This window comes from Strongyloides ratti (genome assembly GCF_001040885.1).
Source record: "Strongyloides ratti genome assembly S_ratti_ED321, chromosome : X".
NCBI classification, from domain to species: domain Eukaryota; kingdom Metazoa; phylum Nematoda; class Chromadorea; order Rhabditida; family Strongyloididae; genus Strongyloides; species Strongyloides ratti.
In genome coordinates this window covers 3,658,487-3,685,034 of record NC_037309.1, presented here as the reverse complement: position 1 = coordinate 3,685,034, position 26,548 = coordinate 3,658,487, and the positions used below count along the sequence as shown (strand labels likewise).

The 26,548-nt window shown below is 19.0% G+C and overlaps 9 protein-coding genes across 9 annotated transcripts; 4 read left to right on the top strand and 5 right to left on the bottom strand.

The window, feature by feature from the left end:
• Positions 1-909: 909 nt before the first annotated feature.
• Positions 910-1,409, top strand: SRAE_X000078900 (Hypothetical protein; the record flags this gene model as incomplete). Its single annotated transcript, XM_024645176.1, has 2 exons — positions 910-993; positions 1,071-1,409. 2 exons carry the CDS (start codon positions 910-912, stop codon positions 1,407-1,409), a joined length of 423 nt encoding a protein of 140 aa, XP_024510660.1.
• Positions 1,410-2,488: 1,079 nt separating this feature from the next.
• Positions 2,489-3,863, top strand: SRAE_X000078800 (Peptidase C54 family-containing protein; the record flags this gene model as incomplete). The annotated part of the gene is made up of 2 exons (XM_024645175.1): positions 2,489-2,795; positions 2,881-3,863. 2 exons carry the CDS (start codon positions 2,489-2,491, stop codon positions 3,861-3,863), a joined length of 1,290 nt encoding a protein of 429 aa, XP_024510659.1.
• A 425-nt stretch (positions 3,864-4,288) lies between these two features.
• SRAE_X000078700 (Eukaryotic translation initiation factor 3 subunit L) lies at positions 4,289-6,040 on the bottom strand (the record flags this gene model as incomplete). Its single annotated transcript, XM_024645173.1, has 3 exons — positions 4,289-4,966; positions 5,013-5,959; positions 6,010-6,040. The coding sequence occupies 3 exons, from the start codon at positions 6,038-6,040 to the stop codon at positions 4,289-4,291; spliced, it is 1,656 nt and encodes a 551-aa protein (XP_024510658.1).
• Positions 6,041-7,565: 1,525 nt separating this feature from the next.
• Positions 7,566-8,117, bottom strand: SRAE_X000078600 (Hypothetical protein; the record flags this gene model as incomplete). The annotated part of the gene is made up of 2 exons (XM_024645172.1): positions 7,566-7,700; positions 7,764-8,117. 2 exons carry the CDS (start codon positions 8,115-8,117, stop codon positions 7,566-7,568), a joined length of 489 nt encoding a protein of 162 aa, XP_024510657.1.
• A 1,207-nt stretch (positions 8,118-9,324) lies between these two features.
• SRAE_X000078500 (Homeobox domain and Homeodomain-like and Homeodomain, metazoa-containing protein) lies at positions 9,325-10,033 on the bottom strand (the record flags this gene model as incomplete). Its single annotated transcript, XM_024645171.1, has 2 exons — positions 9,325-9,567; positions 9,671-10,033. 2 exons carry the CDS (start codon positions 10,031-10,033, stop codon positions 9,325-9,327), a joined length of 606 nt encoding a protein of 201 aa, XP_024510656.1.
• Positions 10,034-11,016: 983 nt separating this feature from the next.
• On the bottom strand, positions 11,017-12,623 carry SRAE_X000078400 (Prolactin-releasing peptide receptor; the record flags this gene model as incomplete). Its single annotated transcript, XM_024645170.1, has 5 exons — positions 11,017-11,052; positions 11,100-11,253; positions 11,314-11,864; positions 11,932-12,135; positions 12,189-12,623. 5 exons carry the CDS (start codon positions 12,621-12,623, stop codon positions 11,017-11,019), a joined length of 1,380 nt encoding a protein of 459 aa, XP_024510655.1.
• Positions 12,624-21,271: 8,648 nt separating this feature from the next.
• On the bottom strand, positions 21,272-23,046 carry SRAE_X000078300 (Atlastin; the record flags this gene model as incomplete). The annotated part of the gene is made up of 3 exons (XM_024645169.1): positions 21,272-22,456; positions 22,541-22,693; positions 22,765-23,046. 3 exons carry the CDS (start codon positions 23,044-23,046, stop codon positions 21,272-21,274), a joined length of 1,620 nt encoding a protein of 539 aa, XP_024510654.1.
• A 1,093-nt stretch (positions 23,047-24,139) lies between these two features.
• Positions 24,140-25,398, top strand: SRAE_X000078200 (Isocitrate dehydrogenase [NAD] subunit gamma, mitochondrial; the record flags this gene model as incomplete). Its single annotated transcript, XM_024645168.1, has 2 exons — positions 24,140-25,081; positions 25,132-25,398. The coding sequence occupies 2 exons, from the start codon at positions 24,140-24,142 to the stop codon at positions 25,396-25,398; spliced, it is 1,209 nt and encodes a 402-aa protein (XP_024510653.1).
• A 709-nt stretch (positions 25,399-26,107) lies between these two features.
• On the top strand, positions 26,108-26,407 carry SRAE_X000078100 (Hypothetical protein; the record flags this gene model as incomplete). The annotated part of the gene is made up of 1 exon (XM_024645167.1): positions 26,108-26,407. One exon carries the CDS (start codon positions 26,108-26,110, stop codon positions 26,405-26,407), a length of 300 nt encoding a protein of 99 aa, XP_024510652.1.
• Between the last annotated feature and the right edge of the window lie 141 nt (positions 26,408-26,548).

Sequence of the window (26,548 nt, the reverse complement as noted above, 5' to 3'; positions counted from 1 at the left end):
TATTTATTTTGTTTAATAACAAAATTTATTTTTACACCTTTGAAAAGAATCTTTTTATTTTTTTTTAAATAAAAAGAAACAAAATTGTAAAAGTTATTGAAAACTTTTTTTATTTAAGTACATAAGTATTTTACATAACATATCTTAATGATACAGTTATTTTTAAATTAAACATAAAATTTTATTATCCGCTTCACACTTTTAATTAATCAATTACAGATTGTACTCATTTATAACTTTTACTTAACTTTGCTTTTTCATTTTCGTTACTATGTATTTTCATTTTATTCTATATACTCATTATCAAAATTCTGGTTTCAAGAGCATTCACAATCACCACACCAAATATTCACGTTTATCTTTAAAGATATAGTATATTATATATATATAATTAAAACAGTTTTACTATATCTTATACTTAAGATTATAGAATACTATGCTTTTACTTTTTATTTTAACGTTATTTAAAAATTAAGTAGTAATAAATAAATATTGAAAATTAATTTGGTACACTTTTGATTAGACAATTTCTAAATATCACTTAATTATTTTTTAAATATGATATATATATAAAAAATTATAAAAGAAAAAAAAAATTTTTTTTTTGTTAATGTCTGTAAATAAATATATCATATATAATCTAATAAAAATGATTATTATTATTTAAAACATTAATATACATATATAAATACCTTTAATAAATTATACTTTCTAGCTTTTAATTTAAGGACATTTATATATAATTATTTTAAAAAAAGATTAATTGTAAGGTTAAATCAACTAATCATATGGTAGAGGTTGTCTCTTTCAGTCAATGAATATATGGTTAAAAATAATAATAATTATAGTCAAAAATTTTCTCTATATCATTTTTTTTTTAACAATACGAGAGAGAAAAAATAAAGCAAAATGAAATATCAGGAAGATACACAATTTAGCGCAGAACAGACAACATTCATTAATGAAAAAAGGATACATGCAAGTATGAGTTCTGTAAGTTTTATTTATTTATTTAATTTTTTTTTCTGACATCTATTTATAAAAATATTAATTTAAATATTTTTTTTTAGCGTCATGGTGTTTTAAGAAAAGCTATACCATGTATGACAATGCCGAATGCCATCTTTTGTTGTATAAGTAATTTTATAATTCCTGGTTTAGGAACATTATTATCAGCTTTTGCCATTCCAACTGGATCAAATTATGAAAGTGATCAAACAATGATATGGGCTTTTATGACCAATATTTTAACTGCATTTTTACAATTAATAACAGCACCATTAATTGTTGGCTTCATCTGGTCAATGATATGGGGAATTATTTTTATTCAATTATCACGTAAATGGTGGATATCTAATATACATGATAGAGATTCTGTCATTGATTATTGTCCATGTTCTCGATGTTAAAATATCTCATGAATTTTTTTATTTTAAAATGGCAAATATTTTTTAACTTCTCTGAAAACTTCAGTTTGTCGCATACATGCAATAACTGTCATTTTCAAATATATAAAAAAAATAACTAATAATAAAATTAATTTTGTTGTAAAATATTTTTTACCTAAAACTTTAATTATAATGCCTTTTTTCATTTTTTTTTGTTTGAAATTATGATATATATTAAAGAATAATTGTCTATTGAAATGTTACCTATAATATTTATAAAATTTTATTTTATTATTAATAAAAAATTATATTTTTTTAATAGAAAACTATAATGAATGTTTATTCTTTTAAATTTTTGAAATAACATAAACATATTTTACTAAAATTTTAATAATATTTTTAAATCCCTTTTGATTAAAGATATAAATTTTTAGATAATAAAAAGATACATCAATTTAAAAGTATTATCAAAGAATTATACTTTAATTAAAAACTTTTTATATTTTATAGTAAAAGATAGTAGAGTAAAATTAAAATAAATTCATTGATAATAAATGTTTCTATCTTTTTAATTCAAAAAATATTTTATAAAAAGTTCAATTTTAATTAAACAAAACTTATGTCTAAAAAAATAATAATAGCTCTCATATGTAAAAAAAAGATTAAAATTATTTTTTTTTTATCTATATTATTTACATGCAACACTTTATTTATATATTATTTTATAGAAATGATTTGTATTATAAAGTTTGAATCTATGTAGTTTCATATATAATAATAATATACGCATTATAATCAAAGAAACATTTCTCCAAAACGATAGTGATAAATCACACTAAAATTTTGTTTACAATTATTTTAAACAATTTCATTATTAGTAACATATTTTTACTTCTATATTTAATGGAAAAAATATTATAATTTAAAAGATTTATAAATTTCACATATTCTATTTTCCTTTTTTTATGTATATAGAATAAATATTTCAAGAATAATATATCATATATATAACTTTTGTTATCATATTGTTTAAAGGGACACATACTCAAAAATTTATGTCAAGTGATAATAAAAAAACTTTTTTTTTTAATTAAATAAGTATGAGTGAAAATCAAAGTACTTTAGATATTGAAACATTATCAAATACAAGTAAAGAGTCAAAAAAAACATGGAAAGAAACATTTTCAATAATAAGTCTTAAAAAGATGCCATCTTTACCATCAATGACATTTCAACAATGGAAAGAAAAACAACAAAATATCAAAAATCAAATGGAGAAAGTTATCAATAATGTTAAGTATGGTCAATGGAATTTTTATCCTTATAAAGATATTAATAAGGATTACGATAACAATAAGAGTATTTATCTTCTTGGTAAAGAATTTGCTGATTCTAAAATGATTCAAAGTATGTTCTTATTTTATTTTAATTTAATAAATTTTCGTAACAAATATTATTTGAAAATTATTAAAAATTTTATATTTTTTTTTAGATGATATATTAAGCTTCGAACAATTTATAGAATATTTTAAATCACGATTATGGTTTACCTATCGTATTGATATACCTTCTATTCCTTATACTAAAGAGACTGGTGATTGTGGGTGGGGATGTATGATAAGAGTTATGCAAATGATGACAGCCCAAGCTTATTCCAAAATTTTTGTTGATAATAATTTTAAAGGAAATTATAATGATTACCTTAAAATTTTAGAGCTTTTCGATGATAGTTCTAATGGGCCATTAGGTTTAAGTAATTTTGTCAAATACCCTTACGAAAATTATAAAAAAAAAGTTGGAAGCTGGTTTTCACCAAGTGAAGCAGCTCAAGTAATGAATCAATTATTAAAAGATCAAAAAATTAAAGATAATGATATATTAAATAGTATAAGTATTTATTGTACTGTTAATTCTTGTCTTGCAATAGATCAAATAGAAAACCTTTCAGAAAATTGGAAAAAAAGAATCTTTCTTATTATTCCCGTTAGATTGGGTGTTAAAGATATTAATAAATGTTATTATGAACATATTACAAAAATTTTTTCATTTCATAATTGCCTTGGTATAATGGGTGGAAAAGCAAAAAGAAGTTTATATTATATTGGATGTTATAATGATTCACTTATATATTTAGATCCCCATTTAATGCAAGAATATGTTAATTTAGAAGTAGAAACACCTAATATTGATACATTTTTTTGTAATATTCCTAAAAAAGTTCCCCTATCGCAAGTAGATCCTTCTTGTGCCATTGGATTTTTAATAAATAATAAGGAAGATCTTGATAAAACAATTTATCAATTGGTTATAAATCAAATAGCAACCTATGAAATGGCTGATGGGTTTTTTAAAAAAGTTCTTAATCCCATATTTACAATAATAGATCACTCGTCACAACTTAAAAAATATATTCCCAATCATAACAAAGAAAGTTTAGAAAGATTAAATCCATCAGATGATTTCGAAATGTTATAATTATTATTAAAAAGAAAAAAAAAATAAAAAATATTTTTTTAATTATAATAGTTTTATATACAACTAAGTTTAGAATTAAATTTAACAAAAATAAAATAAAAAATAACATAAAAAGTGCGTTTTAGGAACAATAGAGTGTTAAAGTTTTAATGAAAAAGAAATGAATTATATATTTGTATATGTTGACATATAAATACATTCATTTTAGACACATTCTAATCTTTTTTTTGTACTTTATATATTATCTGATAACTTAAATAAAATAGTTATTGATAAAAAGGGATGACCAAGAATAAATGTTATTACAAAAACACAAGAAATTAAATAATATTTGTGATTATATTAAAAAAATACTTTGTTTTTATAATAATTAAAATTTTCATAGAGTTTAAAAATAATTAATATTATTATTCTTCTAAATATTATTAAATACAAATGAATTTGTTAAAGTTTTTATATCCATTTCTATCTTCATTTCTATTAATAATAGTGCTTCTCTTATTCAAATTAATTGCTTTAGCCTTAACTGTTAAAGCCTTAAATTTTAATGAATTTTTGAAAAAGTAGTCTGCTAAATTACGAGTAAAACGAATATCAGCAACTTTAACAATTTTATCATCAATATGAAAATCCAAATCTAATGTTATATTATCATAATCATTCTTTATCTCATCAATTTCTTTACCAATACTACCTGTAGATTTTTTATAATTCATTAATAATAACGTTACATCATCACATGATAAATTCATTAAGTGGGCAAGTTTATCAATACTAAGTGTGTTATATAATTTCAAATAACTTCTTATAACTGGTGTCCAAATTTGACCTTTCATACCATCAATAAATACAGAACATTGACGTTGAAGTGCTTCCCTTGAAATACTATTTCCCTCATAAATAATATTATTTGGTGAAACAAATTTTGGTGCACCAATTATAAAACATTTTTTATATTCATTTATTTCTCCATTCATCATTCTATTGTATTCTTCATTATATTTTTTTTGTAATAGTGTCATAACAGAATCTTCAATTTTTTTTGGTGTTATTGTTAAGCAAATAGCTAACAATATTAAAATTTTTTCATGATATTTATAAAACTTAAATTTAATATAAAAATTAATTACTAATTTATTATAAACTTACAATTTCAATTTCTATACTTTTTTTATAATTACCCAAATTTTGTAAAGTATACAAATTAATAATTTTTTGAATATACAATGAACATATTTCAAGCACATTAATTGCTTCATTATAATTTCTTATCATCATATGACAAAAACCAATATTATAATAAACGGTAATACAACAACTTGGAACAGTACTAAATAAACTATTATCTTCAAGAATAACATTTTCAATTATTTTTAATGCTTCATTATAATCACCAAGGTGTACTTGAAGACGAAAAAGTCCAATAATAGAAAAGTATCCAATCTTAAAATAAAGATCATTTTTACCATAATCATTTGCAACATCATCAGGATTTTTTCCATCTCTAATTGCTATAAGTTGCTCATTAATTTGATTTTTACATATAAGTGAATAAAGTATATTAAGAACAGTATAAATATTCCAACATATTTCATTCTTTTCAATTTCCTTCAATTTTTTATTTTCTTCAGGAGTTCTTAATGATGGATTAGCTTTGTAATAACAGTAAGTAACATATTGATTTATAAAACCCTCAATAATATCCCAAATCCAGTTTCCTGGTAATAAAAAATTAGTAGATAATGTATTGTCTTCATTATCATTTAATAACAAAGAAAAAAAATTATTTAAATTCATAAATGATTCATATTGACTGGTAACTGAAAGTAATTTTTTATTACTTCTATAGTAATTATCTCTATAATAAAATTCCTTATAAATAATCATAAAATTATCTTTGGGATAAGATATTATTTCTTCAACTAAAGATGGATTAGGCCATGAACTTTTTATAAAATATTTTTCTGTTATATCAGTAAAACCTTGATCATAAATTAATTGCAATTCATTAACATTTTGGCTATCAAATAATTTCTTAAAATAAACGATAAATTTAATAACATCACTTGGAATAGAAACTTCCTTATCTCTTTTATCTTAAAAAAATATTATTAAAAAAACAATTTTTTAAATAATAAAAACTTACTATTAAGACAAGATAAATTTTTAGTTTCCATAACAATAGTTATTAATTAAAAAAAAAAAGTTAATCTTGGTAAAGTCTTAATAATAAGATTTTTTTTATCTTAAATAATTTAAAAGATTTTAAAAATACATCTCACCAAGACAGTATATTTCGTTACAAGAGCTTTATATCTTGCTATTAATTTAATTAGTAGAAAAAAGTTTTTTATATTTAAATAACATGCATTTTTTGATATTTCTAATAGTAATTTAAACTTTTTCTATATTGATATTAATTAATCAACGAATATCTATAATCATAATAAAAAAATAAGGAAATTTGTTATTAAATATTTTCAATGAAATATAATTCAAAACTTTAAAAATAATTATAAATTTAAGATTATAAGTTTCAAAAATTAATATCTATAGATATTATAAAAAAAAAGTTTTTATTAAAAAAACATTATTTCCTTTTTATATATACTTATAATTAATTACCAAAACGTCAGATGATATACACGGTATATAAAATGAATATACTAGAGAATTAATTTAGTAACATTTTTTTAAAATGTTAAAAAATCATTAACATTTGATAATAGACTATCTAAATAATATAAAAAAACATTTCTTACAAGAAATTATTTTCTAGACTAATTAAATTTATAAATATTTAATTATATCCAAACTATATATAACCAAATATTGAAAAAGAATATTGTTTTTTTAAGTTTTAAACGTTTTATAACTTTTTTTTGGGGTGTAATATTATATCAAAAATAATAAAATAACTATAGTGAGATATTGAAAACTTAAAGGTCAATAATTATGGAAATTTACTTGAACGTACTGGTAAAATGTACGATTTTCAAAAAGTGAAGCTAGATTTGACCTGAAAAATATCAGATCTTAATGCCAACAGAATCCAATTATTTGAAGTAGTAGCAAAATTTTAATCATATAAAGTTAATTTTATATATTGTTATTCATGTTAATAAAATTGTAGTATTTTCAGGATTTTAACAAATTTTTTAAAATAAAAAAAATATCATGGATATGGATATAAATACTTTTAAATTGAAAGAATACCTTAATACAGAAAATATAAGTAAAAAAATACGTCAACATTTAGTTGAAATAAACTATTTTAAAAAACTTTTCATTGAACCAATTCATAATGCTACTCTATATAAAACATTGTGGAAAAAGTTATCTGAAAGATATAAAAATAAATGAAGGAAACGAACAAGATAGACAGTCTATTTTTTTTTTTGGTAATAAGAGAAAAATGTGGCAGCATTATGAAGAAGACCATATCTTTAGGTAAGCTTTCATTTTTTTTTAAATAACCCAAATAGATGGGATATATTAAAAGTAAATGAAAAAATAATGTTATATAAAAATGAGATTTTTACAATTAATAATAACTTGAATAAATTAAATAATAAAGTATATTAAAATAAAAAAAACATTTATCTTTTATGAATTTTATTTTTTAATTATATTATTACTTATTAAAAAAAAAATATTCTATAATATATATGTGCGATATAAAAGTATTCATTTTGTTATTTTTTAACGTCCTGTAGCTGGAATATTTTCAACAACATCACCTCCACTAACTGTCAATTGACTACAAGAGATTTGTGAAAATGGTGTTACAACACCAGCAGCATTTGTTGTTGTCCATAGTCCATTTACACAATTAACCTAAAAGATAAAAAAAATAATAATTATATTTTAGTAAAATAATATTTTTTTTTAATAACATACTGTTGCTGTTATACTAGATCCAGTCCCTTGGAAATTTCTAATAAGTGCATTTCCATTAAGAAGTTGTAACATTATTTCAGATGTAGATGTACCAGTAGCTCTAGTACATGTAAGAGTTGCTGTTACAGGACAAACCGTTGCAGAACTTCTTCTAAGCATAGCACATTCATCAAGATTTGCAGCTGGTGTACCAGCTGGAGCAGGTATTCTAGGATGTGATGCAATAGTTAAAGGTTGACAACAAACAGTTGTTGTTATTGGTGCTGGTGTTGTTATAACAGGAAGGCATCCATTAACTTTATCATAAAAATTGACAATACTTAAGATTATCAGTAGGATAATTTTATTATACATAAACATTATAATATTATATTATTATTTTCAATATTTGATTTCAGTAAAAAAAATGAAATATATGTATATTATATATATATATATAAAATACAAAATAAAAGAAATAGAAAGTTATAAAATATGAAAAATATTTTAATTGAAGCTGGAATTTAAAAGTTTCAATTTTTCTAATAATTTTATCTAAATTTTTGTGGGAGGAGTACTAAAAAAGAGATCTTTAATTCCAAAAATCAAAAATTTTATTTCTTTTAAATTCCATAAAGATTACAATTGTAACAAATGGTATTTTATTTGATTCTTAGATTTTTCTTGAAAGTGATAAACGTAGTGATTAGGATATATATATATATATTATTAAAATAAATATATACAAAAGGAGAATATTTTTGTACTTGAAAGATATTATTCTTTATTTCATATATGATTACTTTTTCCGATTAAATTTTTATCTACCACGACCCCATATACATTGATACAAAAGTAATATTACAATTAATTTGATTAGATTAATATTTTTTTTCGTTGATAAAATTTTTTCATTAATTATGTCATCGCTTATATTTTACCTAAGCAGATATCTTTATTATATATGGATATTTAAAAGTAATGACTTTTTCTCTTAATAAAGGATTAAAATGTATAAAAATAAATAGTCTGTTTAAATTATAATTAATTTTGATTTTTACATCATTGAAGATGAAATTAATCAGGTCGTTATAAAGTATACCATCTTTATATTTCTATTTTAAAAATATCTATTATATACTTATGATTATAAAATTATATTAATGGAACATCATTTTATAAGAATTGTGTTTTATTAAAAAAATGTTTATTATTTTATTCAATATTTCGTTAATTACGCGGTTCATGACACTTTTGTTTCAAATGACAAACATGTTTCAATAAGTAGGTTTAATTTAAATTTAACATTATTAACTAAATTTTATATACCTTAAGGTTATATAATGATATTTTATTAAATATTTTAGAAAATATAATAAAAAAAAAATTTTTTTTAACAGTGATTTATTTATGTTCTAGACATCAAATAATGAATCAAAACAATTGAAGGGAATAGAAAGTTTATTGTATTTTAGTAAAAATAATTGTCAATGAGATTATTACATTAAATTAACATAAAAATAAATTCAATTAAAAAATCAAATTATCATTGTTAAATAAATTTTTTTTTATATAATTTTTATTATTGAAAAAAACGATTAATATTTTGAATTGGATGAATTGTATTAATTGGATCTGGAAGTTGCGCTTTTGTTTGACAATTAAAAAATGGTGAATTTTTTTCACAAATTTGACGAAGTTTCAAAGTTATTTGTTTTTTCCATTTAGTACGACGATTTTGAAACCATGTTTTTATTTGTGTTTCTGATAAATTTAACTCATGTGATAATTGATATCGTTTTTGGATACTTAAATATTTATCTTTCTAAATAAAATTATATATAAATATATATATATATTTTTTTTTTATAATAAATAAAAAATTTGTTTACTTTATTTAAAATATATATATATATATATAAACTTACATTAAATTCATATTCAAGACGTTGAAGTTGTTTTGTAGAATAAGCTTGTCTTGGTTTTCTATCAAAAGATAATACTTTTTTTCTTCTGTATTCATGTTTTCTAAATCTATATCCAAGAAGCATTTGTAATTCAACAAGTGATGGATTTTCTATATTTGGAATTAATCCTTGTGGTTGAGGATAAAATTCTCCAATTTCTTTATTTGAAAGAATTAAATTATCATTAAAATTACTATTAGTTTGTATATTTTTTGAAATATTTTTTTTGACCCCTATTATAGAAGTACTAGGAATATTATTAAAATTATTATCCTCAACATTAGTCTCATTTTTAGTCTCAGTAGACTGTAAAATAGCATCCATAGTGAACATATTAAATAATGATATATAATTTTTAAAAACTTATTATTAATAATTTATTATTAACAATAGTAAGAATATATAAAATTAAAATCGTAAATTAAAAATGACTTCAATAAATATATCGTTACTTTTTAATAGACATATAAAGTAAAAAGTATGCTTAATATAAAGCTTGTATAATAATTGATAAAATAAAACTTGAATAAAAACTTTTTAATAATGATTAGTTTTTTTTTTTACGTTACAATAATAATATATTAAGGTAGAAAGTAAAACTCGTTTATATTCTATCAATAAATAATGCCGTGAGAAAGTATCAAGAAGATACTTGATATTATATTAAGTAATAATAGTATAACATTTTAAGTAACAATTTCTTATAACTTTTATTTTAATTTTTGGAAACAATTATTAAAATTTCATTGCATTCATTAAAGTATTAAATAACAAATGATTACCTTTACTTGTTTGGATAAAATATTACCAGAAATTAGGTAGATTTAATATGGTAATTCATGTGAATATTATAATTTGATATTGAAGTTAAAATAACTGTAAGATTATTTTTACAAATATTTTAATAAAATTGAAATTTAATACAATAAAATATTATTTTATTATATAATGACCTTTTATTTATAAAAGTAAAAAATTATAAAAAATATTTAAAAAAAAATTTTTTTAATTATAATTTTCAGTAAATTATTACAATATAATTTCTTTTAAATAAATAACATAATAATGATATAATAAATTTAAAAAAAAAATTTTTTATACAAATTTAATTTTTTTATACAAAACTTTTCTTTTTTAATAAAGCAAAAAAATGTTATTTATTAATTTTCTTAAAAATGTTAAAAATATTAATTAAATTAATATTTTAAAAATACTATCAAAAAAAGCTTGCATACGATTGTATCTTAAGTCAATACATTTATCTTTACTCCATTATATAAGTTTATCATTAAAAAAAATTTTTTTTTCTATAAATGGTATACATTTTTATCTTTGGTTATAACCTTAAAATATAATATATTAAATTGATATAATAATAATATTACATTACCGTCCCACGGTCATCATTTCCTGTCCTAATGTTGTTCCTATTAATATTTTCACTATTTTTCTTCCTTTTTATTGCTGCCATAAATATATTCTTAAAATTTGGATTTAACCATGCATATAATATTGGATTTGCAATATTCATTATCATAGCAATTCTTAAAAAAAAATTATTTTTAATTAATATAATTTTTTTTTATTTATATATAATAACTTACCCATGTGTTAAAAGTTGTACAAAGTAACTTAACTCAATATATCTATGAGATTTATCTTCATATCGATAAATATCAAAATTAAAATCCATCAATATTGTTGAAATACTATATGGAAGCCATGCAAATACAAAAATAAGTACCATTGATGTTAATACAGATGTTGTACGGCGTTGTTGTTGTAAAAGATATACAATTTGCTTACATTCTTGATCTTTCATTAAACTACTATGAGAAAATTTTTTACCAAAAAATGAAAAAGTAGATGTATCAACATTTAATGTTGCTATTGATGTTTGTCTTTTTTTATCACTAACTGAAATTTTTTTATTATCTGATGATATATCATCATTACCATTTCTTGTTAATATTTGATCTAATAATAATGAACGTTCAGTTAATTTTTTTAATTTAACATTTGTTCTTGCTCTTAATTTTGCAAAAATACATATATAGCAAAAGGCCATTGTTAAGCAAGGAATCAAAAATTGGGCAGTAAAGACAGCTAAAGAAAAAATTGGTTTGACTCCATCACTCCATTGTTCATCACAATACTAAAAGTACATATCAAATTTTTTGTTAGATAATAAAAAGAATGAAAATTAATGTAAATAAACTTACATCCCCACAGAAACCAGGATACTTTTCAATATCCATAACATAACCATAAGGAGATGATATAAGTATAGAAAATAACCATAAAGCTATTGCTATATTTCTTGCTCCTTTAATAGTTATTGGTGTTGTATGTGGTTTAACAACAAGAATATACCGATCAATTGCTATGGCGGAAAGTGATAATGTTGAAACAAATGTTGCTGAAGCCTAAAATATATAATAAAAAAAAAATTTTTTTTATAATAAAATAAAATATTTACCTGTGCTAGAGGCATAAGATGACACATTAAACTTCCAAAATACCAATTTTTAAATATTAATGTTATTGGTGTAACAGGAACAGAAAAAATACATATTACAATATCACTAATAACTAAATTAAGAATAAAAATATTTTGTACTGTTTGTAAACTCTTATTTTTTAAAGTTAACCAAGCAATAATAAAATTTCCAATAATTCCAAAAACAAATATAATTGTATAATATAAAAGAAATGATATCATAACAGGAATCTCATTTGTTAAATCTGGACATTTTTCATGAAATACTGTACAATTATATCTACTATCAGCATAATTTAAACTTTGATAATACTCACATGTTTGCGGATACTCATGAATATTATTCATTATTTGGAGACCCTTAGTATTATTAACTTGCGACAGATTCATATATTTATTAAAATTTTCATCCATCTTTTAAATTTCAAACAATATTATGTAAACTTTAATCCAGTTAAAAAGTAAAATGATAAAAATCTATAAAAAAAATTTTAGATTGATGAATGAATTATGAATTAAAAGATAAAAAAAAAAATTGTACATCATTTAAAAATATGAGTTTAGATAAATGAAACGTATAATTTGATTGACTACCAAACAATGACCTAATAATGTAAATATAATTTTAAAGTAATATAATATTTAAAAATATACATTCAAAAATAATTTACTAATTTTATAATTTTTTTTTACTAACCTATTGTTTAGTTTACAAATAGAAAATACATCATTTAACATGTTATTTTAGCACAAAATATTAAAAAAGTTTTTATTGTTTCTAGAAATATAATTCTTTTTTTTTATTTATCTAATTAATTTTAATGAACTTTAAAAGAAAAAAACCTTTGATAATATTAATATTATTTCTTTTTAAAAAAATAAGAATAAATTTAGTGATTAAATTACGACTTAAAAGCTTTAGTTTCAATGAATCTTTTCTGTTTTTTTTTTTAAAAAAAAAGGTGGAGTCACTTTAAAATTCCATTAATAATAAAGACATAGAAGTGTATTTTAATTGTCTTGTACAATTAAGGTATTGAATAAAAAGAAAACTTTAATAAAAAATAGAAACCTTTTCTTGTAATATGAAACGTCTACAAATTAAACTAGTTAAAAAGAACAAAAATATAAAATTTAATTTGACTTTAGTATTGTTTCTTAAAGGTATTCAATATTTGTTTATTTATATATTTATATATATTTTATATAAATGTTAAATATAAGGTTAATTAAAAAATTTGTAAAAATTGATAAAGTTATTTCAAAATGCAGGATGCAATAAAAAAAATATTTGTTTATGAAAAAATAATGATATGTGTATTGTAAAAAGAGATATCACTTTGATAAAAGATTTTCAATATTAATGAAAAGAAGGATACCTTCATATTAGTATAATGAAAAATATATGAAGTAAGGAGCTTTTAACTAACATTAACAAAAACCATATGTATAAAATTTTTAGTTAATTTTAATATTTATCCAAATAATCTTTTTAAAAGGATGTTAAAAATTAAAAAGAATATATATATATTTATATATATATATATATTCATGATATATACCACCCAATAAATGTGTATTTATAGTACTTTATCATTAATAGACAGATTCTCTTTTTATTTTAAAGAATCATTAATCAATTAACCTCTTATCTGTTTCTCTCCTCATTTTGTAAAAATAAAAATTTATAATAAAATTTCAACATTAATTTTGAAGATTATCTTTTAAATTTTGATTATCAATGATATGACATTATAGTGGTAAGATATTTTATCAAGAGTAAATAAAATAAATCTTTTTTTATCATTAGATTTTCATCATGATTACTATTAAAAGTCATTTTAATTCATAAAAGAGTTAAAAATAATTAGTTAAATGGATGATAAACGATAAGTAGTAACAGAAGATAGACAAAAAAATTAAATTTAAGTAAAATTAAAAAAGTTTTGTTTAGTAAAATAATATAGGATAATTAAATACAAATGTTTAAATATATTGTTATTAATCAAAGTTTATTTGAAGCTCATTTTAAGTTTACTATTGCAATTCTTAAGAGAAATGTTTATTGTTTTAAAAATATATATATATATATATACATATAAAATAAAATTGGATTGTTTTTTAAATCTATTCTTTTTATTATACTATAAAGAGTTAAAATAAGTTAAACATAATGATTTATAAAGAAAAAAATTGAATATATTAAAGAAAATTAAAAAGTTACGTGTGATTTTATGATAATATAAAATTTGATCGGATACTGTATAAAATGAAGTAAAAATATAAAGTAAAAATATGGATTTTTTTTTAGAATATATAAAAAGCATTTAAAACAATAAAATCTACCAGATAAATAAACTATATTTGATTAAATAGGATATAAAAATTTTTTTTATTTTAACTACAAATTTTATTACTAATTGAATGTACTCTTAAAAAAATAAAATTATTACAAAATAAGTAAAAAATAAGTAAAAAATATGCATATTTATATATTCTTTAAAATTAATAACAAAAACAAAAAATAGAAAATTTTATTAATAATAAATATCTATATATATATATATATTTTAAAATTTTTTTTTACTTAAATAAATTGTTGTAATATAAAAATTAAAATTAAAACTTGATCATTTACCATTAATATATCATTTCCTTTAATTTAAAATAGCAAAAGAGGAAGAAGTTGAAGAAAAAAAAAGTTATCTTTACAAGAACGTCATTTGTTAAGTATCTTCTTTTTAATTAAATTTCTTTTTATAAAGAAAATATTAAAAATCTAATTGTATTCACATTGCATATACTTTGGTTTTAATAATTATTATTTTTGTTATTAATAACTAAAAATTATAAAAGCATAAAATACTTCAACTTTATATTAAATAAAATTTCAAAATGTAAAATTTTATGTTTTTAAAAAAGAAAGCAATTTTACACCTAAGTATAACTTTTTAATGTTCATTTTTTTTTAAAACAGAAATAAAAAAGTTGTAAATACGTATGTGTTTTATACACAATTTTTTACATATCAATAAATTATATTGTTATTAGAAAAAATTATAAAAGAAAATTTAGTAAAAAATAAGTGTAAATTTTTTTAGAAATAAAAAATTATTTATTAAGTTAGAAAAAGTATTAAATCTCTTGTATAAACGTAAAACATTTGAAATAATTTTTTTTTTAATATTAAATATAATGTTATTATGAGAAAAAAAAATATAAAGAAATAAGGAAATTACTAATAAAGAGCTTTTAAGGTTTTATAAAAAAAATAATATATCTTATAAAAAAAATATTGCTATACATCATAAAAAAGCTAATAGATTTTTTTAATGTTTTTAAAACACTCCTGTAATATATATGTTACATATAAAATGTATTGATAATGATAAATTCAAAAAAAAAAATTGTACATATATAAGTATAAAATGTAATATAACAAAGTTATGATAAATGATAATATCATTTTTGATTTACTTAGAAAAAAAATTTTTTCAAGCTTTTAGCTATCTATTATTTATCTTTTTTTTTACTTAATAAAACTCTTTTCTTATTCATTAGATAAATAAAAATTTAATAAATGTACATATAATAAATTGTATCAATTTAATGTTAAAAAGGTAAAATAGAAGACTCAATGATATTTTAAAAATTAAAGATTATATCTTTAAAAAAAAATTTTTTTTTATATATTATTATTACAAAATACATTTAAATGGACAATATTATAAATAAATTGCTATAAAATATTATGTTATCATAATTTAAGTATATTGTTTTATTTTTCTCAAACATTGCAATAAAATAAATAATTCAAATATATAAATGTATATAGTAATAATACAGTACCAATCGGTTATGTTATTTTTTTTAAAATGAAGTAAATACATTTAAAAATTTAAAAGATAGTATAAATGATAAAAAAAAAGACAAATTATTACCAAAGATAATTCTTAATAAAATATTCATTTCCTTTTTCATCAACATTTTTAAATTTCTTTTCCTTAAATGAATATTAAAGAGATCTAAAGAACATACTAATATTATTGAAGGCATAAAATTATGAATTAAAATTAATGATCAGGAATTTTTTATATTCAGGGTTTTTAAAAATATAAATTATAAAAATTAAATATTAATATTTTTCTTTACTTTCTAAACATTTTAATGTGTTTTTGCATGACAAAAAAGAAATCTTGAAAGTTTTATAATAAATAATCGTATAAAGATAAATTCTGGTACAATATATTTGATAAAAAAAATGTCTTATCTTTAAATAAGTATTGTAATAAATTTAAAGTTAAATTTTTAAAAATTTTTAATTAAAATTTTGTATAATAAAAATCAGATAATATAAAATATTATTTTATAAAAAAAAAACAATTTTTTTAGATATTTAAAAGTTAAAAAAAGAAAATAGTTTTTATTAAAGAAATTTACCTATTTGAAACAAATTGTATGTAAAAAGATTTTGTACTAAAAGATGATATAAAAAGAAATAAAAATATTCTTTTAAATAACATGTTTTTATATTTCTTTATAAAAGTTATTATTATAGATAATCTTATAATTAAAAAAAATTTTTTTCTAACTTATTTTTTTTTCTTAAATATTTTAAAAAGTTTAAAATAAATCATTTTAATAAAAAGTAGTTGGACATACTGAAAATATAATTTTATGAAATCACAATAAGTTGTAATAATAAAGTGCACTTTTTTTAAAAGAGATTGGAATATTAATAACATCATTTTTTAATAATAAAAAATTTTCTTCTTTATAAAATTTTTAAAATAGTAATATAAAGTAGCTTTTAGTTTAAAAATAAAATGATTTTAATATTTTTTTCTTTATACCTTTTTTTGACAAAATTGTCAAATAAAACATTATCATTTGATATATTATGTATATATTTATTTATATTTGTTAAGAAATACAATTAAGAAATAGATATAAATTGTTTTTTTTACTAAATATACCAAAACTTAAATCATTTTTAATACTTTTAAAATATATATTTTTTAAAATATCATTCACAAAAAATTACCCAAAAACTGTATTAATCAATAGCTTAAAATAAAAATAAAAAAAAGATTATTTCATTTAGTGTAAGAGTAATATAGTGATATATTTTACTTTTATGTATAATTATCCAATTAATTTAAAGAATAAAGAAAATCTGTTTTACATAAAATAGTACCATAAAAATAAGATATGTATATATATTCATTTTTATTATTATTTATAAATTCTTAAAATAAAAAATGATATTTATATATGTTTTTGATAAAAGAAATGTTAAGAAAATAAAAATAAATAATTTAAAGTAAAAATAATAATAATATTGAGGGAAACATTTTAATTGCGTGTCCACTTTAAAGAACATTAATTATGATGCATTAAAAAAATTTTTTTTCTTTTTTTTTAATATTAGTTAACTATTAATCTTGAAAAAAAGAATTATAGTTACGGTAGATTATGATTGAAATCATATTTAAATTAACAAAAAAGTAAATTAAAGTAAAAAACATGCAATTTCATTAATAAAAGTACTTTGTTTGAAATAAAAAGTAGTTTATTTTTATCTATATATATTTTTATACACGTAATTTGGTATTTAATCAAAAAAAGATACACGTATTTTCAAATTTATAGACTAAATGAAAATCATATGATGGATGTTGTACTTTAAAAAAAATTGCCAAATAATATTAACTATTATTCTTGTTTTTGATTTTAAAAATAATATTATTTTTATAAATCGCATTTTGAAAAAATACAAATATTAGTAGACAAGAATATTTTTTCAATATTTTTTTGTTTGTTCTTTAAAATAACTAAGAAGATTAAATAGTTTAATAATATGAAATTAAAGTTTTATTTTTATTCGTTATATTTATCAGATCTTGAGATATTCACATGCTTATAGCGTTTCTTATATATATTTTAAAACTTTTATACATATATCTTAATATATATAAGAAAAACAATTAAAAAAGTTATATAAAATATTCCTATATTTTTAAAAACAAATTTACTATTCTTTATTTTAGAAAAAAATTAACTCACATTTATGAAATCATATTATTTAAAAAATTACTAATGTTTTTACACTATAATATATAATATCAATTAAATATTAATCTAAGTAATTAGTCCAAGAATTATAATGTCATTAAAAGTTTAGTTTCTTTAATTATAAATTATTTTTTATTGAAAATAAATAATATAATAAATTGAAAAGAATTATTGCTTTTGGAATTTTTTATTTATTAAATAAAGTTAATACGTATGATATCTTAAAAGTCATAACTTAATTTATAATTTTAACAACATTTTGCAAATTTAATATATATTTTTTGATTCTATAAATATTTAATAGTTAAAGTTTAAAAAAATTAGAATCACTTTAATTTTTAAAAATTAAAATAGTTAAAAAAATTGTTAGAATCATTTAAATCGTAAATTTCTAATATAATAATATATTTCTCAAATTTTATATAAAAATAATTGCATTATATAAATTGTAATTGATATTTATATTCAAATCATTTTTGATATTTTATTATAGTTCTTAAAAACATTTTATAATAATAAATTTGATAATTACTATAGAATTTTTAAATTAAAAGCCTATAAGTCAAGGGTAAATAAATTTTATTTAAGCAAAAATTTTATATTAAAAAAAAGGACAATTTTTTTTAACTTTAAAACATAAATTTGTTTTAAGTTATTCTTTTGGAAAATAATTAAAATCTTAAATATTTTCAAAGTTTAATTGTCAAATGACAATAAAGTATATAAAAATTATAAATTTAAAAAAAAACTATTTCAAAACATTTATTTATCGTACTTTTAAGACATTCTAAATATAAAAATTGACAAATAAAAAAATCTTTTTAAATTTAAATAATTAAAACTTTTCCTACAGTTATTACATTTAGATGATATTATAATCGTTAGATTTTTTTTTTAAAATTGTAGCTTTATATTTGTGGTAAAATCAAAACAGATACTAAATATAAAAAAAAACTATTAAATTTATAGAAAGAAATATGGCTTTTAAAATTAACTTTATAATAATAAAATGATATTTTGTTCTTTCTTAATAATTTAATAAGATAATATTAATTTTAAAAGCGTTAAATAAACAATGAAATATAACTCTCATATTAAAAAGAAATAAAATTTATTACAATTATCTTTTTTTTTATACATAAAAGTAATTTTACTTTTATTTAAAAGAATAATTTTTTTCTAATTTGTAATGTAATTTTCTTAATTTTTGAAAAGGGAAAATAAATTATAAGTAATTAAATAAAACTTTTAAAAAAGTTAAATAAAACATTTTAATGTACTTTTAAAATATATGGTATTAAAAAAATTTTTTCTTGTATTTTTCAATAATACTAAATTATCACATCTTTTAACTTATTGATAATGAATGTCACATTAATAAAATTAACCAATTTAAATAAAAAATTTACAATTTTTCTTGAATTATTCATAAGTAACTTTATCTCTTTAATACAAATGATGATATATTTTGACTTGTAATGATACTTTAAAAAGATAATTTAAAGTTAAAAATAAAAGTATGAGATTTAAGAATAAAATATCTCTTCTGGTAAATAATATTTATAGAAAAAAAATTATTGTTCATATGAAAAAAAGGTAGATTAATAAGAAAAAAAAATATTTAATATTTAATATATAAAAAAAACTTATTTTTTTTTAAAAAAAAACATCAAACAAATCTACATTAATTAAAAAAGTTCTATCAAAATAATTAAAATTTATAATTTTCTTTTTATTTAAATGATAAAGTCATTACAATATTATTATAAAAAAAATTACTTAGAAGATATTTCAAAAATAAATTATCAAAAAAAAAAGGATGAGATAAAATACAATTGATTTTAATTTAACATTATTATAAGAATTGTTTTAAAATGCATTTGTTTTTTTCTTTCATTAATGAGTTTAATTTTTTTTTCTTTATCATTTTTAATAATATATCAAATTTTTTAATAGAAAAATATTAAGAAACATTCAATAATTGTTAATTTATTTAATTGCTATAGAAAATTCATAATAATGTTTGGAATATTAATAAATAAAGTGTGGTTTTGATAATATAAAAGTTGCCTTTCATCATTCAATTAATGGCTTTTTTAAATCTTTCATTTTATAATATGTATACTTTTTTTCTTATTTTTAATGGATTCTAATAAATGTTTCTATATATACATAACAAACAATATTATTAAACATATGTATCTCGTAATCTATTGTAAATTGTTTTTTTTTAAATAACTGAATCTTTATATATATATATATACACATTATAAAATAGTCTAATAATACTAAATTAATATTTTTTTTTTGATAATTTTATTTCTTAAAAATGATACAATTTTATATATATTTAAAAAAAAATAAAACAAATAACTTGTTTTTTAAAAATATACTACTAATATTGTAGTAGGTATATATTAAATAAAGATATTTTTTTTTAAATTAAAGTACAAAAATAAAAGAAGATTAATATACACAGTTTTTTTTTTAAAAAAAAAATTTTTTTTAATATAATTATATTATTTTTTTTAAATCTAATTAAAATAATAAAAACAATATATAAAAAATTAAAAAGAATTATATTTTAAAATATATTTAAAATAATATCATTGAGTTAATGAAAATAGTGCTTCTAATGTTTAATTCAGATAAAACCTACCAACTATATGTCAAATATATATGGGTAAAAATAATGAAAAGTATATTGAAGAAGTAAACTAATAAAAAGAACCACAATATATATTATGTATAGTAATATTAAAATATAAAAATTAGAAATTGTATATATATATATGTTAAAAATTATTTTCAAATAAAAAAAAGTGCAATTATATTATTAAAATATATTATTTTCTAAATCATAAATATTCCCTTATTTTAATTATAATAAATATTACTTTCTTTAATATTTATTTTGATAAAAATATGATGATAAAATAAAAATAATTAATGAATATTGTCTTAAATTGTTAATTTAGATATATTTCTTATACTCTTTTAAATATTTTTCCAACTTTTTCATTTTCTTTTTCCTTTTTATTTTCCGATTCCTGAGATATTTGATTTTTACAGTCTTTTATTTTTTCATTTATAAATACATATGACCAAATACCAAATAATGTTGTAAATGTTATTGGTATAGCAACAATTCCTCCTGCTACAATGCCAGCTGTTAATGTTAAATATGTACCTCCAATAGCAATTGTTGAACATCCAGCTAAACCAAGACCAAAAAATATTGAATCACCATATGCTAATGCTATTGATGCTAAACCTGTTACTCTTTTATCTTCATTTAATTTTTTATACCTTTCTAATTCAGCATTTATATCTTCTTGTAATCTTGCTAAATATTCTGATCTTACTTGGGAACTACCAATTTTGGGACATTTATCAAATATATTTAATGCTGTTATACCATTTTTAATATGTGCTTCTAATAATCTTTTTTCTGATAACATTCTAGCATCAATTGTTGCACGATTCATTCCCCTACAATATGCTAATTTTGCTTCGTGAGCTGATTCTATACAAAGTAAATGACAATTTGCATTTAATATATTTTTTGGTTGTGGTATATCTGATCCCTCAAAAACTTTAACAAATTGCTTTGTAAATTCAATCATCTTTTTACAAGTTAACTCTCTACCATTTACACTTTTTGGTTTTAAAGAATGTGGATTTAATAAATTTTCTACCATCTTTTTTACTTCTTCTTTAAATATTGATCTAATATCTTTCACATGTCCACGAAATGAATTTCTTTCTGCTACTTTATGTCCAGGATGTGGCATAAGATAACAATTTATCTCATCAAAACAAGCTTGTAATTGTAATCTAACATCTTTTAATTCCTCTTCTAAATCACTATGTATTTCAAGAACCTGTGAAAGAAACTCTCTACCCCCTTCTATACCATATGGAAATTCTTCTGGATTTTTAAAATCTCTTATAATAAAATTTAAATTTTGAAAAGGTTTTCCAACATATTGTGACTCTTTTAAAGCTAATCTACCATATTCAACAAATAAACTTAAATTTTGTAAAGCATCTTCAGGAATATTTTCAGTTAAATTATAACATTGTATAGAACTTAATAATGTTGATAATGCAAATATTGTTGTTGATTGATTGTATGTTGATATATTATCAAATGTTCCTTGTGTATCCATCTAATATAATTAAAAAAAATTAATATAAAAAAAATAAAGATAAGTAAAATTAGATTAAAAGATAAATAAAAAATTATTTATTACCAGGACTACTGCATATTTTTCACCATTAATTGCTTCAATCATAATAGGTTCACCCCACATCCATATACCAACTGTATCTCTTTTAGCTCCTGTTTTCCAATGAAAACCATTTACCTGTGTCTCATCTGTTAACCATTCAAGTTTAACATCATTCTTTAAAAAAAAAAATTATTTATATTAATTATTTTATAAATAAATATTGTTTTATTTCTATTAAAACTTACTTGTTGAGCTTTTTGAAGGCAGTATAAATATTCAAGAAAAAAATTAAGTAAAAAACTTTTACCCTTTCTGAATGCACCAGCAATCCCAACAATAACAATTTTTTTATTTTGTATAGCATTATGTTTAAGTATACTATTAAGTCCATTTTCATTAAGTTTAAATCCACCACCTTCTTTAGGGCAAACAATTTGTATTGGTTCAATTTTATGTCGATGTTCTATTTGATCACGTGTACTAAATTCAGGTGTAAATGGTGCAGTTAAATCAAAATCAAAAGACATTTTTAGTAATTATAAAAAATAAAACCAAATATATAAAAAAAAAGTTGACTAATATTTTAAAAATAGTATATTTTGAGATAAATGTGAAGATTAATCAAAGTTAAACTGTGTCTTCCTCTATAAAAATATATATATATGTACTACGACATATATCTAAATGTCGATTGACAATATCATTGTTGAAGGAGAGAAGATTCTTCTCCTTCTTCTCGTGGTATCTCATTAGTCAAACAAAACACAACATCTCGTACTTTTCTTATTAATATAAAATCATTTGTACAGGGATGGTTCTTTTTGCGCACTCCAATTGAAGGAATAGAATAAAGAGGTGGTAACTTAAATTCTACTTTTCATTGTTATAGTATTTTATTTCAATTATTTATCTCATTAAAGTTAGAATTATTACTTTAATATAAAAAAGTGGTAGATGATTTTAATAGTTTATGATAGTAAAAAAAAAATATAAATATAAATATATATATATATTATTTTTATTTAATGTATAATCAAAGACAATTAAAATTTTTAAATAATGCAAACTTTTTATTATAACATATAAAATTATTATTGAATTAATATTATAATTAAATTTTTATTTACATTTTATTAAAAATTTAATAATAATGTTTTTGATAATTGATCAACATAATATCAATATATTATTCATTGTGAATAAAAGTGTATAATTATATACTTTTTCTCTAACAGTTGTTTTTTATATTATTTATTTTACATACATAAATATATAAGTGTTAAAAATAGAAACTTTTTAATTTGTATAGATATATTCTTGGTGTGGTCATAAACATATGATATTTTTAAATTGATAAATAAAATATATTCATTTCCTTTTTTTTTATAAAATTTAATATTTTATATATTATTTAAAGATAAGAAACTTTATTCCAATGTTGTTGTAAGAAGTTTTTGTTATTCAGTTTAATTTTATACCCAGAATTTTTATAAAAATTTAAGGTAAATTTTATCAATTATTTTTTTGTAAAAATTATTAAATTCTTATCAAAATATTGTTATCATTGTTTATAAAACCGTTTATAATATTAATATTGATAACATTTTATTTTTAGGAATAATGAATGCTATTAATAATTTTACAAAGCTACTTGTTAGTAATAATGTTTTAAAACAAGTCAATAAAGCAACATTAAAGAAGACTGCAGTAGCTTTTGAAAGTACTGATCGTGATCGTTTTCGTTCACCTATTCAATCACCATCAAAAAATCAATTTGCAAGATATGGTGGACGACATACAGTTACAGCACTTCCTGGAGATGGTATTGGTCCAGAGATGATTGATATTGTACGAAAAATTTTTGCCTTTGCTAATGTTCCTGTTGATTTTGAGGAATGCCAACTTGATTCTAAACCATCAAGTCCTGAATCTGATTTAGATTATGCTATTATGTCTATTCAAAGAAATGGTGTTGCCATAAAAGGAAATATTGAAACAAAATATGATGATCCTATTTTTAAATCAAGAAATGTTGAATTAAGAAGACGTTTAGATTTATTTGCAAATGTCTTACATTGTGTATCAATCCCAACTATTCCAACAAGACATAAAGGTATAAATATTGTTATGATTAGAGAAAATACTGAAGGTGAATATTCTGGACATGAGCATGAAACTGTTCATGGTGTTGTTGAATCATTAAAAATTTGTACAAGAGAAAAACTTGAAAGAATTTCTCGTTTTGCTTTTGATTATGCCATTGCTCATAATAGAAAAAAAGTTACTGCTGTTCATAAAGCTAATATTCAAAAATTAGCTGATGGTTTATTTTTAAAAGTTGTTGGAGAAATAGCTGAAAAAGAATATCCATCTATTACTTTTGATAGTATGATTGTTGATAATGCATCTATGCAACTTGTTTCCAGACCACAACAATTTGATATTATGCTTATGCCAAATTTGTATGGAAATATTATTTCAAATATTGCTTGTGGTCTTGTTGGTGGACCAGGACTTGTTTCTGGAATGAATATTGGAGATAAATATGCTGTTTTTGAGACTGTTAGTTTTTTTTTAAATCAAAATTTTTTAAATTAGTTTTTTTTTTATAGGGAACTCGTAATACTGGTTCTGGTATTGCTGGCCAAGACATTGCTAATCCAACAGCATTTATTCGAGCTGGTGTTGATATGCTCCATTATTTAGGACTAAATGAATATGCAAATCTTATCAGTGATGCTTTATTTGATGCTATTGTAACAAAACGTCTTCATACAAAGGATATTGGTGGTACTGCTAAAACAAGTGATGTAGTTAATGCTGTTATGCGCAACATTGAATCTTTCAGCAAATCAGAAAATTATGACATTAAGTACTAAAAATAGTTTTCCTATAAAAATGAGTTTTATCATTTTATAACCTAGATTAAAAAATTTTCAGAATTTAAAAATTTCTTAAATACTATTTTAGTTTTGTTACCATAAGATTTTCAAAAAAATAATTACAATTTTATCGTTTTTATTGTAATTAAATTTTATAGTAAAAAATAAAAAAACATTCTTATCAATTTGAAACTTCTAATTAACAAGTGTTTATTATTGCCATTTTATAAAGGAAAATATAAATTATCTTTTTATTTGTACTATAATGAAAGAAATGAAAAAAAAAATTAATTTCATTATAATATATAATTAATGATTGTTATTTGATATGCACAAATTTTATTAACCATATTTTATTTTAAGATATGATTATATCTTGTAATTAAAAAGTATAAAATGTGTTATTTATATGTACATGCAAAAAAACATTTATATGTTTGCATAATTATTTATAATAATTAACTTTAATATGGTTTCTTTTTAAATACCATTTCAATTTGATTATGCAAAAGATGATATTTAGAAAAGAATTTATATATATTTCATGCTTTTATTGGCTATCTAGAAAAGTACATCCCATTTGGGTGTTGCTAATGAAAAATATTTTTAGTATATTTACCTTTGAAAGTTAAGATATTTCCCATTTATAATAAGTATATACTTTAATATAAGTACATTTTTTTTTTTTAATTTTTTTTATTTTTAGATGATTCTCAGACTTTGTTTTTTATTTTGGCTGTTTACTACACCATGTAGTAGTATACAAATTATACCAAGAAGTTTATTAAGGGATTTATCTGTTGAACCGTCTATTTATGAATCAGATGCTTTAAATAATGAACAAGGTTTTTTTGATTTTGATAATTTTTACAACAAATTTGTTTATGATCTTCTATCTGAACCAGTGTCATCAAATAAAGAAAAAATAGTCAATTATGATAACCAAAAAGATATTATAAATACAGAATCAAAACATTTTTCATCAAAAAAAACAAAAATAAAATAGTATTAATTTAACTTAATTCTATGGTATTGAAAAAGTTTATTATTTTATTATGGTAAGATAAATGTTAAATCCTCTCCCAAAAAAAACAATGAATGTATTTTAATATTAAATATTCAATATTGAAAACTTTTTACTTCTTTA